General features: G+C 28.4%; 2 protein-coding genes across 5 annotated transcripts; one reads left to right on the plus strand and one right to left on the minus strand.

The window, feature by feature from the left end:
* Positions 1-1993: 1993 nt before the first annotated feature.
* LOC126874190 (E3 ubiquitin-protein ligase TRAIP-like) lies at positions 1994-5128 on the minus strand. 2 transcript variants are annotated; one of them, XR_007692679.1, is made up of 8 exons: positions 4713-5127; positions 4180-4554; positions 4011-4112; positions 3816-3938; positions 3472-3715; positions 3242-3388; positions 2889-3168; positions 1994-2791 (listed from the first exon to the last, which is right to left on the minus strand). XR_007692679.1 is itself a non-coding variant. In XM_050635937.1 (7 exons), exons 1-7 carry the CDS (start codon positions 4823-4825, stop codon positions 3004-3006), a joined length of 1269 nt encoding a protein of 422 aa, XP_050491894.1. In that variant the 5' UTR covers positions 4826-5128; the 3' UTR covers positions 2814-3003. The 2 variants fall into 2 exon arrangements, 1 of the variants encoding a protein (XP_050491894.1); XM_050635937.1 differs by lacking the exon at positions 1994-2791 and having other exon boundaries at positions 2814-3168; positions 4713-5128.
* A 978-nt stretch (positions 5129-6106) lies between these two features.
* LOC126874194 (activator of 90 kDa heat shock protein ATPase homolog 1) lies at positions 6107-13318 on the plus strand. 3 transcript variants are annotated; one of them, XM_050635942.1, is made up of 9 exons: positions 6107-6391; positions 7349-7495; positions 8324-8403; positions 8502-8695; positions 8903-9023; positions 9152-9234; positions 10388-10525; positions 12527-12762; positions 12934-13318. In XM_050635942.1, the coding sequence occupies exons 2-9, from the start codon at positions 7416-7418 to the stop codon at positions 13016-13018; spliced, it is 1017 nt and encodes a 338-aa protein (XP_050491899.1). In that variant the 5' UTR covers positions 6107-6391; positions 7349-7415; the 3' UTR covers positions 13019-13318. The 3 variants fall into 3 exon arrangements, with proteins under 3 accessions (XP_050491899.1, XP_050491898.1, XP_050491900.1); XM_050635941.1 differs by having other exon boundaries at positions 6107-6364; XM_050635943.1 differs by lacking the exon at positions 6107-6391 and adding an exon at positions 6411-6627.
* Positions 13319-14306: the final 988 nt, after the last annotated feature.

Raw genomic sequence — 14306 nt, forward strand, 5'->3', positions numbered from 1 at the left:
TAAACGGTTATTGTTAGGAACACGAAGCAACGAATATAGGAAGTGTCCGAATATTAACGTAATTGTGTTAACATTTACTCTGATGGTAATTTCCCTTTTATTTGCCCGATTACATCGTGAACCCTGACAAAATGACGTCTACGACCACGTAGGGTTTTATCAACAGGTGATTCGATAATTACAAATCGATATATTATTACTCGTACGTTCAGAAAATACGGTCGCATAAATACGTCGCAAGTCAAGGTCATCGACTGAGGTACAGTAAACAGAATTACTAATAAAAAAAGAAAAAAAAAAAAGAAAAAATGAAAGAGGCGATGCATTCGTTCTTATGGTACGAAACCTTGAATAAACCATTGAATGTAAATAGAGTATCGGTGTAAATATTTGTCAGCTCGGTACATTGCCATTCCACAATCCACGATTGCTATTCTTACAACTCTTTTTAAACCATGAATCTTTCAATACGATTAATTCTGACGCGTTTTCATTATTTTTCTAGCTTTCTCTTTGTACTAACCAACTTTTCATTTTTTCTGGCTTTTATACTTTATTTTATGATAGGAGGAAATCACTTATAGTTTTTTCATTTCTAACTGCTTTATCGACGACAGGTTTGCTTGTAAGTATACACAGACTCGTGATAGTTGGGATGAGACTCGACTGTCGTTTTATTGGTAAAGTTTAAAACTAATGTGAAGATGAACGTAGAAATAACGAGATATTTAACAGAATTTTTTAACAGAAGTATTGAAATAATCAATTATATATTATTATTAATATGCCAAATTAATTTTATACTAAATACTAGTTGCGTGTGCCCGGCGTTTCGATTTGTTGCTATTACGATTCTTCTATCGAGTACAATCAACATTCGTAAGTTATAATTGCGTAAATGGATAAAATATATAATAACTGTCGAGCCAAGAAACTCAAAACTGTATTACTTCTTCTTTTCTTCCTTCGTTCGTTCCTTTTATCTCATCAAATAATAATTGTCTCTTTAATCTTCGTAGAAATAATTTTTTAAATGTTTATATTTTTCTTCTTTAGCTGCTCAAATTTCATTTTACACATTCGCTTCTCGTTTTATTTTAATCTTCATGATAATCTTTTAATCCATTCAAAGAATACCTAAACTTAAAATAAAAATAGTATTCTATAAAATTGTTGAAAATTATTGTTCCACTTCACTTAAGATTGTTCGAGCTTAAGTTAAGAGGGGGTGGGTTTGAAGAGTGGTGGGGGGTGGAAAAATCTCCACAGTATCTTTTCTGAGGTGTCGAAAAATATTCATGCCAAATTTTGTGAAATTGCGTTGAACGGTATAGAATTCGTTAACATATATGTATACACATTTTGACTTTTATATATACAGTAGTATAGATATATGGATTTGCATACGATGCGTATTGCCTTGATAACTGGCCGCTCACCATCCCCACCGTTCCTTTTGGTTTCCCTCGCCATGAACCACAGTGAACTACTGGCATCTACTGGTAATTCATGCGCCTAGGGACACGACACCTTCCTCCCACAGGAGGACACGGAGAGTCACGAATTCCGGAACATAGCTATGGCGACAACAGCGAAATTCCGCTGGGACAAGAAGACATGGATTCCATGACGGCATTCTCCCAGGGGAGAAAGGTGTCACATCATGAATCTGCGGATTATTGTTAGTTCGCTTGAGCACCAACAGGAGTCTCTTTCGACTTATCAACTTTTTCTAATCTATACAGTTGGTAGACATGAAATTGTATTTGCCAAAATTTTAATATCGTTCCCTCTATGAACACCATGTACATATTTATAATGAAAACATTTTTCCACATTATACGATACATTTTTTCAACCTGCTTCATTATTTCAGTATGCATTCTGTGTTTCATTATTTCAGAAGAACGGCCAATTTTAGAATTCAACTATTCTGGAAACAGAGCTGCTACAGTTTATATCTTTTCTATTAAGATAATTCACGCACTAAACATTTAACAACTAAATAATTTTATTACCAGATTTATAAGAATTATCAATTTAAAAATTTAAAAATTCGTACAGTAGAATTATTCTAAATTTTTATTCACAATGTTTTCTTGTCTCATACGCCTAATGCAGGGTCACCAGCTAAACATTTCATTACCGATAATGTAGTCATGATATCATTCAACCATCGATAAATTGAATTCAATAAAGTATACACAATTATTCATTAAAGGCAGAGTGCACGTGACATAGACGTGACAATAGAATTTTGTATCTAAAATTATAAAATACCGATTTCCTAAGGCGAACATACGAATTATCGCAGATAATACGTAAGCCGATAGAATGGACATATACCGGAAAGGACTTGCCTTATCACACGGTATTACATGTCTGATCTATGGACAGCCATGTGTGCTATCTATCCTGACATGTTGCAAATTGCAATTCCTTCTGTCTTCCATAGATGGCAACACATACCTTATCGCACAGTACTGCATTTCTAGTCTATGGACAGCCATGTTACCATCTATCCTGACGTGCTTCAAGTTACGGTTCCTTCTGTCTTCCATAGATAGCAACACATATCTTGTCAGTACGTGACATTTGTGATGTCGTATACCGACGTCTTACCGACATGATTACGAAAAACTCAAATGTGATGTAACAAATTAATAACAAATTATCGACTTTTAGAATTTCACACAGTATAACTAAACCCACATAATAACATATAGAATTGTGTTTATTTGTCCTTCTTTTTTTGAGGTGTACTTTAGTTTATGTATGCAGGAATTTTTACCTATTAAATACATACATACATATCAGTATAAAATGTGTATATTTTTATGAAACTGATTAACAGATTTATTTAATAAAATATGCAACTTTATACATACTTCTCCACAATTTCTAACATGTTCACTCTTTCAATAAATATATTTGCCACATAATACCTTATTTTTCTTCTTCTTAAATGCTATTTATAAACATTAATAATATGCAATGATCATGTTAATTTCCTAAAAAATAATCTATTTTCGGATTGTCTGTATCAAGTTTTGGCTTTTTAACTTTTGGAATATCCTTAACTTTTTTCATTTTGGTAGCAGAAGGTTTAGGGAACTCCTCATATTTTGAATGCCCCCCAAAACCATCAAATGTAATTCTACTATTTTCCTAAATTAATAATATTTACAAATAAAAAAAGTAGGTAGATTGTCAATTTGCAAATTAATATGAGTATTCTTACATTTTTACTGATTCCTTGCTCAAGTCTTGGTTTTTTTGCCAAGATTGAGGAAGTTAATTTTGATGTAGTATATCTCTGAGACATTTGTGTTAAAGCAAATACTCCTCCTGATTTCACTGGAAGATACGGAGAACTTGTTTTATTTTTCTGGAAACAAGTTATTGTTTTTAGGAATTAATAATAAAATCAATCAATAGTATATTGCAAAAATCATAAATTATTTTTGTTACTGTAATAGCAGATTCAATTTTCTCTTTTTGTCCTATATCCTTTTTCTCATTTATGCTATTATTTATACATTCAATTTTATCTTCTCTAGAATCATTTCCAAAATTACCCTCTGTCATATTCTTTGTTTTTGAATAGAACTTAATTGGCTTTTGTGTCGAAGACATATCTTTTTCTAACTCGCTAAGTCTATTTTGTAAAGACATTTTTTCACTTAGACAAGTCAGATATTCATTTTCAAGTGTTCTATAGATAACATATAACAATAAAAATATTTTTAATATTTTAACAAAAATATTTTTTAATTTGTCAACATTTTCTTTATATTATTATAAGAGTTACATACTTCCTTTTAGTATGTTCATCAGACAGGAAATTTCGTTCCATAGAAACCTTAGTAAGTTCTTGTTGTACACTTTTTAGTTTGGACCTTAATTCTCTTCTTTTATTTTGGCTAACTGTTATCTCTCTAAATTATATATGTAACTTTTAAGAAAGAAATATAAATATACAAAATATAATATAAATAATATTTAACTACCTTTTCATCACAGATATGTATGTAATAAGCGTAGTAGGTTCAGTTGTTCTTGAGATCATCTCATCTACAGCTTCTGTAGTACCATCAAGTATGGTTTGTACACTTAAACAAAAGGTATATTCATTAAATAATTTTTGGATACAATAAAATGTTATATATCTTCACATACTTTTTATAATGCTCAATTTTCTTTCGCAATTGCTCTATTTCTTTTCTTCTGCTTTCTGCTTCTAAACTTTGTTCTTTAAATAATTTAATTTGTTCTTTAAGAGCATAAATAGCATTACATTTTTCACTTATTTCACTTTCCACTTTTCTTACTTCCTTCTTTAACTCCTTATTCTGTTTCTCTAATGTTTCAATCTTTTCTGAATAATGTTTAATATCTTTTTCTTTTAACACAAGTTGAAAATTTAATTTATCAACTTTATCTTGTAAAGAGCATTTATCCTCCACAATGGTATCGTTATTGGAAAAATTAAAATATAATCTATGAATTTTACTTGATGTAGTCTTTTCTCTACATTGTGGACAGGTTTTGGATCTGCATGAAAAAGCAATTAATATATTTACGAGAACGGTTAAATATTTTTTGAGGTATAGAAAATATAAATATTATTTGATAAAATACGAAGTTAATTTTATACGGAAATGCCATATGTTCATACAACATTTTTAATTAAAAACATTATATGTGCCTACCTCTCCAACCATTGAGTTACACAGATAAAATGAAAAATGTGTCCACAAGGTGTATGAAAAACATCATCAGAAGGTGTTAATAGATCACTGCATATCACACATACAATATTCATTTCGCAAACTTAATACAATTAATATTTAAATAGTATATTACTACATACACAAAGTATCATTGGCGTCCTATTTTAATGCTACTATATTATATATTTTTATTTTCTCTATTATTTACTTTATTTGAATATCTCATTTTCAAATTAATTTAACAGATATAAAATTCGATATAAATGTTATAGTATTTAACGTTCAATCTTAGGACATTAAGAATTTGAATTCCTAACCTTAAAAATTAGCATATAAGAACGAAACAAAACACTTTGAGTTAACCGTTATCTGTATAGTGCCATCTACGTGTCGTCCAAAAATTACCAAATATTGTTTCAATGAAAATGCACTTTTATTTTTCTGGAAATTACAATTGTAGGAACTTACGGAACTATGTAAATACTAGCAAAGAGAAAATTTCCTCTTTGATACTAGCTAGTACTAAGTATAAATAGTTATAAATAAAAACAAGTAAAGAAACAAACATTTAAAATTCATTTAATGTATTTTCTGCTTCCTTATACGTATATTTTAAAAATATATGGATAATTAAAAACTGTACATGAATTAATTAATATTTGTTATAGTTAGATCAATTTTTTATTTGCGATCTGGTGTAGTAGATAACTATCTTAACTTTTATAGTAGGTAACTATTTTATTTGAAGCTTTGTGTGGTAGATTTACTACCACTACTGTAATTATTTATTTGAACAATTGTATATCATTTTATCATTGTGCAATTCCTTATTTATTACATTTACAAAACATTTACAGTTACAAAACATTTTCTATAGACTTAAGATTGATTGATTGCATATATAAAATTTCGTTTACAGGTTTATTTTCAAACTTACTTTATTTTTATACATTTCCTTTTTTGACATCATTGGCTTTTTAATTGTCATAATTATTGATTTCTTATTACAAATAGAAATAACAGAAAAAATATATCTTATCTGCCATTTATTTAAATTGCAATTCTTTCTTCTTGCCTTTATTTGTAAAATAATAATTTCAATGTTAATTATACTCTGACGTATTTTAAACATCCAATTTAAGTTTTATTTTATAAAAATGATATTTAACGTTTCATTCTCAATAAAGCGCGGCGCGTGCGTACTACTCCGCCAATCACAATACGTTCACCACGATTTTCCTTCTGCCGATGGACTAACTTGACCCTTTCATCTAAGATGAAACTTCGTACTCCGTCTTTTGATTCCTAGATCCACTACATTTTCAGATCTAGTTTCCTATCTAGAATAATTTGATTACACGTTCATGAAATTTCTAGAAGGGTCCTATATCCCCTCCACTACAAAGTCTACAACCTACAACATTTGTTTCCTTAGTAATTTCGAGTTCCGCGTGGAAGTTTGCGGTTCTCACGTTATTTGTTCGTTCGAAAGAATTTTGGCTTTCATCGTGCTCGGAATCTTTTAAAAACAATTTAACTTTTTTACGAAACAATGTATTGAACATTAAAATCTGTTACAGTTGTAAAATTAAATCAAATTATAAATAAATAGAACCCAATTTCTAGTGGAGGTAGGTTTTTTTAAAAATTTCGGTAAGGCAAGTATAACTAATGTTACGTAAACTATCAATTATTTTCCTCTTATTGGAAACGTTCAATTGACGAATGTAGATTGTAGGTTATGCTCCATGCATTCATACTTCGTTCAAGCTAACTTTCATTAAACTGAAAGTCGACTGTATTTTTCTCAATTCCGTTGTTTCTCTGTTAATTATATCCATATTATATCTTTTTATTTGGTTTATATTGTTTCACTTTGCTTGACAATTTCAAGGTAATGAAAAATTGCATTTGTCGCATCTAGAATAGTGAAAAAGAAGTTAAATTCGTTTTGTCAACGTTTAACATATTTTACTTCAGTATGTTGTAGTTTAATTTTCTTAATAATTCTTAATTCTGTTCATAATTAATACGACTATAATATTTAATCAGGCAATGAAGTTTGTTTTAATATTAATTTTCTATTTATATTAGTTGTAAACTTATATTGTAATACCTGAAATCACTAGTATTAATTTATTCCATTATATTTTAATGTCATTATCAGTTCTTAAGTAGGTTCATAATTGATATAATTACAATATTTGAGTAATGAATAAAATAAAAATATTTTTTAAATAGTTGTCAACCTACATTTTAATTCCTGTAGTCAGTACTAATAATATACCTTATTATATTTCAATGTTCTTAATGACTCTTAAGTTTTTCCTTTTGTAATTGATACAGTTAGAATATTTAAGCAAGGAGTAAAATGAAATTTTTGTTAATATTAGTTGTCATTCCTCAGTTCTCTTACACTGTCTTTTTACTGTAATTGAAAATGTTATTAAATATTATTTATTATAATACAAATAATTTAACTGCATTTGTTAATGTAAAGTAATTAAACACTCATTGATACCTCTTATGAATATTGTACGCATGTTATTTAAATCTTTTGAAATCTTTGTAGTCCGTAAGATATGATTATTAAATAATTATGTTTCATGTTTTAGGAATAACTATTTCTTTTTGTAACTACATTTAGATATTGTTACATTGTGAGCTTCTTGTTTCTAAGAAATGGCTAAGTGGGGTGAAGGAGATCCAAGATGGATCGTTGAAGAAAGGCCTGATGCCACCAATGTAAATAACTGGCACTGGTATGATTAAACTTTTAATGCACTTTGTTTTAAAATTGTATAAGCATTAGATTATATATTTTTATACATATAATAAGTTAACAAAAATTTTATCTAACTTAAAGATTGCTTATAAATAATTTTATTGTTATGTATCTAAGTGGAACCTAATAATCTTCTTATACTAATTTCATTTTCTAAATATTATTGTATTTGATGTACAATATTACATATTTTTCTTTATATTTTATTTATTGTTTATATTTATTTGTTTGTTATTTATAACATTTTGTACCAAAGATTGTTTTAAATATATACTACGTTTGATCCATGATGTCTTTTTGTTCACTTTTACAATACCTAGCACAGCAGACTTTACTAGTATTTATAAATCATAAAGTTCTTATCATTCGAAAACAATATAATCTGAATAAAATACAAATTTCTAAATGAAAGATTTATAAAAGTTTACGTGCAATTGAAGATTCAAATACTTCATTTTTTTCAATAAATATGGATTTAGTAAGTGAAGTTAAGAGAAAGAATTCTTCTTTGAAGGTATATTTATTTACAAGCGTTGGTATTACATGTGTAATTCTATTCATCTTTTTCAAATGTATCCTAGATTGTAATGTCAAATTTCCTTGATATTAATAATTATATATAGTTTGAGAAATAAGTACTTATAATTATAAAAGAGAAATAACTTATATGAATTACAGTTTGTATACAAAATTACATATTAAAATACAATACATATACATATATAAGTACATAAAATACAGAAAGAAATAAAAAACTTATATGAATACAATATACAAAATTTATGGTAATTTCGATTTGTTTAAGGACGGAGAAAAATGCCTGTGCTTGGTCCCAAGAAAAAATAAAAGAATTATTTATTAATATGAAGATGGAAGGAGATAATGGTTTGCAATTTTCTTTTTTGTAATAATAACAAAAGAATAATTTGTATAATAATTTCAAATTTCACATACAATATAAACCTAATGATTGTAATTTTTAGTTTCCTGTATAGTAAATGAAATAGAAAAGTGTGAAGGTGAGGCAATGGCAAATAATCGAAAAGGTAAATTAATTTTCTTCTATGAATGGAATATTGTATTGAAATGGGTATCCAACAAAAAATCTGATAAGAAGATTGGGGGTAAAATAAACATTCCAAATCTTTCTGAGGAAAATGATATTTCTGAAGTAGATGTAAGTATCTATATAAAAGTATTTAACAAAGAGAGAAAGAAAATATAGTTATATATAACTTTAAATTCATAAATATTTTACTTACTAAAATTAATTACAAGATTTATATTTATATTTCTTGAAGATATATTTTCTATAAATTTAGTTACTAATAAAAATTTTTATAAAAACATTTGAAGGAATAAAAAACATTACTTTCTTTTATAGATTGAAATTACTCTAGAAGATAGCACAGACGAAGGTGAAGCAGTAAAACATTTCCTGCATACGAAAGGAAAAGAATTTATTAGGGAGAAATTGAAGAAATACGTTTCTTCTTTAAAAGAAGGTAACTTTATGTTAAAATGAATTTAATAATTTGTAAATGTATTGAATTGTCACTTTGGAAATTATTTTAAATTTTTGAATATAATGCTTTTAGTTACACTAAATTAACTTTCTATTATTTGTTATTAGAATTTGCAGCTGGTATGATTTTACCAAAAAAAGATAATGTGAAAGAAAATATCTTGAATATTACGTCTGGGTTCAATGCAAAAGTAAGTATAGGATTGATTCACGTTGTGTGTGTGTGTGCGCGTGCGTGTGCGGGCGCGCGCGCGCGCGCGCGTGTGTGTGTGTGTACAAAGGAAAAGAATTTATTAGGGAGAAATTGAATTTATTAGGGAGAAAATTCCAACATTAACCCGACATATATATATATATATTATATAATATTATATATATATATATATATGTCGGAGATGAAAGAACACCTGAGTCTTTGGAATTTTGGTTAATCCCGCAACATTGTAACCTAGAGTCTACTATAATTGTAATTGAACAATTGTAGTTATTCAATCCGATTGTAATTGTTCGAGAGTTGTGATAATGAGCTTGGGCTCGAGGCAACAGTCAGTCGCCGAACGTAGCCGCGGTCACGGGATGAACGCTTTGTCTAACAAAGGCATGGAATAATTCAATAGCTCTCCTTAAAAAGGAAATAGTTGTAACACTCGACAGTAAACATTCCAACGGTCTCTGTCCCGTAGCTCGCCACACGCAGACCCTATTCTTCGAGTAAGATGATTGCCAGATGTCGATGCGTCTCTGCAGTACATGTTCAGCTAGTCTGAGGGCCCGTTATAAATCTTAAGATTTAGCCAACCAAAGTCCTTCAAACAGACAAACAGTCTTTGTCCCAACTACGGGAAAAGCTAGCGGCTAGCATCTTTTTCTAACCACCGATATGGAGATTGACCAATTAGCAGCAACGCCAATTTCCCTTACTTTCTGAACGAAGGTTTTTCTCGACGAATCCGATGATCTCGTGTCCTTAGACACACCCCATTATAGTTTTCCTCTGTGGCATCATCGGGACGGGAAAGTCATTCTCTCTCGCGATCTTATCGATGAAAAGAGTAACCCTTTACGACCAGTGAATATTACGCGTCCGACTTGGATTTTGTGAGCACGTTCATCTATCATCCCGTCGACCACGGATTCGTTATTGAACCTAGGATCATTGTCATTAGTTTCTCGAGTATCTAATTACCACGGTTACTTGTCCGGTTCTATGATAATCGTATTTGCACTAGCCAATGTCTTCTCTATTGCATAATGACGACGTGTAATCCAAACGAAGATTCGTTTCACGCTCCTAACCCTAATTCTAATGTAAACCCGACATATATATATAATTAATTGTTACAGATGCAAATGAGTTCTGGTGTCATTTCATCGAATAATAAAAAAGAATTTGGATGTAAAATTTCAACAACAACAATTAAACAACAACAGAAGTTTCAATGTAGGGCCGAAGAATTTTACAATGTGTTTACGACAATAGAGGTAAGTCCACTGAGACCACTAACAACAAAATATCTAATAAAATGTACTCTTTCTAAAGATACTTAATAATTGAGTTAAGATCTACAAAAATCTTAAAACAAGAAAAACGTTGATGATTATTTAAACATTCCGTATTTATTGCACTAACAATTTTATTTACTGCATTATTTCTTATATTGTAATCCTATTACTATCCTTTGTTATCTATTATACCCATTATTTTTTTCATAGAATATTATAGATAATCAATATTCAATTGTATGTGGAAAATATATAATTGTTTACACTTGTACACAATTATGTATTTTTGAAGAATTTTATTTCATATCATTTTATCTAATTAAAGATATTACGTATTTGTAACAAATGAGTAAATGTAACATATTTAGTAAAAGCCCACTCTGATCTTTAATCATTGACTTTAAGGTTTTATTATTAGGTTTATAAAAACTTCTATTGTCGAGATTATTAATCTATTTATAGGTGATTCAAATCTATGAGAATCTTTTCCATCAGAAATAAAGGTGCAAATTATATTTGCTATTATTACTGCAATCTTAATTTAAGAAGTCGGGTTAATCAGTTTATATTTCTTTATATCATATACACATCCAGGATGTCTATAAGCTATTCTATGTGAGATTGTAAAAAATGATCAAAACGTTTTTCATTCAATATCGTTCATTATGATCTTTCATACAGTTGCTAGGATATTATTATTGAATGTCTAGGATGTGAACAAAAGATTTGTTTTCTACATGAAATGATAATAACATTCATAAATAGTTATTTAAAACATCTATGATATCTATCTTATGCATTTATCTATTTGTCGTTTATACCAGTTATAGTATTGCTTTGGGTATATTTCTGAAAATAGTTTTCCTATGAAAATGGCTCGTATCTTATGTATGATATTTGTAAATAAATGTTCTATATCTTCATGTAAAAGAATACTTTTTATGATACAGTCAATCTGCTTATTCTGGTGTAGGTGGAGTAATGAAATTCTGGAGTGCTGAAACGAAATGTTGTTTTATAGGCTGATCTAGTCTCAAAATTGTTTGTTTCCTGATGGGACAAGACAATGATTCAGCTATTGCTATGAAATTTAATACAGAGTGCTAATACTGAAGACAAATTTTGATAAAAGGTTAGTGCACAGAAGAAACATTTATTTGTTTATCTTTAAGTTGTACTGCCTTTGTCTCACTTCAAATGTATTAAATAAAAGTTGGATTGAGTTTTAAATTAGGATTCATTTAATGAGAGATATTAGACTACTAAATAGCAAACTTGTCTTGTCTTTGTTCTTTTTTTATCCAGTTTTGATAGTATTCTAATTTCAAATCAATTATGGTAGTTGTTCTTTAAGTAACATTACTGGTATAAGATAATTTTAAATGCACAGGATGCAATCAATACTTAAAATTCATACTTTCAATTACATTAATGTGTGGTACGTATGCTTCTAAAATATTAGTTTTATATAACTTTTATAGAAGTAGCTTTATAGTATATTTTTTTTTTGAAGAGTGGGCCTTTGCTATAAGATTTATTATACACATATAGTGTGATATTTTTAAAATATTGGTAAATAATAGAGAAATAAAATTGCTCCTTATATCTTATTTTAAAGACGAATTTAAGATAGATCGATTTTTTCAAATGTAATGATTTATATTTTATTAAATAAAAGGATATGGATTTAACAACATAAATTCTCATTAAAGCAATGAAAGCAAAGAAAATAGTTTAATACAATTACTTTACATATTGTGATTTTGTGATGAAAAGCCTATATAGTCATGTTTTCTTCCAATCTATTTGTAGAATTATTTTATTCTTTGCTATGTTTGTTGACATTGTTATTGTTATATCATTGTTATGTTATTGTTATTGTTATATTCTGTTATTGTATATATCATTGATTGTATATACATATATATTTCATTGTCTTTGGTTTAATTTGATAATTTGTAATACAATATTTCTTTTCAGATGGTTCAAGCATTTACAAAGGGGCCGGTAAAACTCGAACCGAAGAAGGGAGGAAAATTTGAATTATTTGGTGGTAACATACATGGTGACTTTATGGACATAACGCCTGCGAAAATCGTTCAAAAATGGCGTTGCAAACAATGGCCTGATGGTCATTATAGTGATGTTACTATTGATATCTGTGAAAAGAATGACCATACTGAAGTTAGTTTGACACAAGTAGGAGTACCAATTAGGTAAGAAAAATTTATAGTGTTACAAAAACTGTCATAACTAAAAATAATTGAGTCTTGTGCTAAAAGAAAAATTAAGCAGAATTATCAAAGATTATAATTGTTTACATTATGCTCCTCAAATACATTGTAAAAGACATTAATGGCTATGTAAAACTAATCAATTATTTGCAGTGAGGAAGAATCTACAAAAGAAAATTGGGAAAGGTATTATTGGGACGCTATAAAACGTACATTTGGATTCGGTTATTTTATGTGATCTATGTATGCTTTATATTTTGCTTGCTTATTGATAAGTAGAAAAATAATTAAAATATGTATTGTCGTAAATCGCCTCGCATACCATTTACGAACTAGCCGCATAATAATCAGCCACGTACAAAGTGTTCTTTTTCTCAATGCTAGTTACAATTTTTTCTTTTCCTACCATTTCTATTTAGTACATTGTATTGTATAAGCCGGACGAATGACGTTGATTAAATATAAATAAAGTATCATCAGCATGACACATCTGTATTAATAGTTGTATATGTCAAATAAATCATGTCAGATACTTAAATATTTGGTTCTTCTTATTTTTTAGCATTTCTCTTCTGACATTCCTTTACTTTTCATTTTTTCCCAGATATGTTAAAGATACAAACTAAAATTAGTTAATGAAAATTAAAAGATATATGTTGACCTTCCTAATTATGTATAATGGATTAATGACATATAATGTAAAATAATACAATTAATTGATTTTCGTAAATTCCATTTATATTATAAGCGTTAATTGGATGAAACAAGTTTTACTTATATTAAATCTGTTGAATAAAATATATTATGTACATCAACCAATTCATTTTACTTTTGCTTCACACAAATAAGTTAATACATACATACGTTACAAAATTATCAAACAAAAGAAGCCTCTGATTATATTTTCATTCTGTTGTCGAAGAAAATAGGATTAGGTTAATATTTATTTTATTAATTATAAGCAGACATCTTTATGGATTATAAAATGGCCTTCGATACTCAGTCAGTGATTGGAAGAGCACATACTGTTGTAAGTGAAATATGCTTAACTTTGGTTTTTTTTTGTGTAAATTTTATAAGTTAGCGCGCACATGTCGCTAATTTGCTACAACAATGACATGACTTAAAAATCAGAAAAAGAAGTTTTGACGTTTTGAATCGTTATCATTTTATAAGAACACTGTATCAAAATCTTGCCATCTTGTATGCTAAATTGGTATAAGAAGATGTTGGACTTACACAAAAATATTATTTCCTCATTTTATTGGAAACCAATAGAGACAAATGTAAAAATGCAGTAACAGTTATAGGTCTCTTTGTGTGGTAAGTTTAGGTAGCTCACCTACAGGATTAAACTCATGAAATGAAATGATAAATATGTTCGAAGATAAATCCAGAATGCTTAGAAAAAAATTATTAATAAAATTATTAATAACGTTAGTTTGATTTATTTAACATTATTCTGCATATAGTTACTAGAATTTTTATGCATATAATGTTTTCTGTAATAATACTTGATGGATAAA

Source organism: Bombus huntii, chromosome 16 (genome assembly GCF_024542735.1).
Source record: "Bombus huntii isolate Logan2020A chromosome 16, iyBomHunt1.1, whole genome shotgun sequence".
Taxonomy (NCBI): Eukaryota; Metazoa; Arthropoda; class Insecta; order Hymenoptera; family Apidae; genus Bombus; species Bombus huntii.

Bases quoted from the DNA above. Each gene is read 5' to 3' on its own strand.
- LOC126874194 (XM_050635942.1), top strand. From the start codon at position 7,416: ATGGCTAAGTGGGGTGAAGGAGATCCAAGATGGATCGTTGAAGAAAGG. The intron at 8,696-8,902 runs GTAAGTATCTAT...TTTCTTTTATAG, and splicing joins ATGATATTTCTGAAGTAGAT to ATTGAAATTACTCTAGAAGA. The intron at 12,763-12,933 runs GTAAGAAAAATT...AATTATTTGCAG, and splicing joins CAAGTAGGAGTACCAATTAG to TGAGGAAGAATCTACAAAAG.
- LOC126874190 (XM_050635937.1), bottom strand. From the start codon at position 4,825: ATGAATATTGTATGTGTGATATGCAGTGATCTATTAACACCTTCTGAT. The intron at 3,389-3,471 runs GTAACAAAAATA...ACTTGTTTCCAG, and splicing joins AAATTGAATCTGCTATTACA to AAAAATAAAACAAGTTCTCC. The intron at 3,169-3,241 runs GTAAGAATACTC...TTATTAATTTAG, and splicing joins AGCAAGGAATCAGTAAAAAT to GAAAATAGTAGAATTACATT.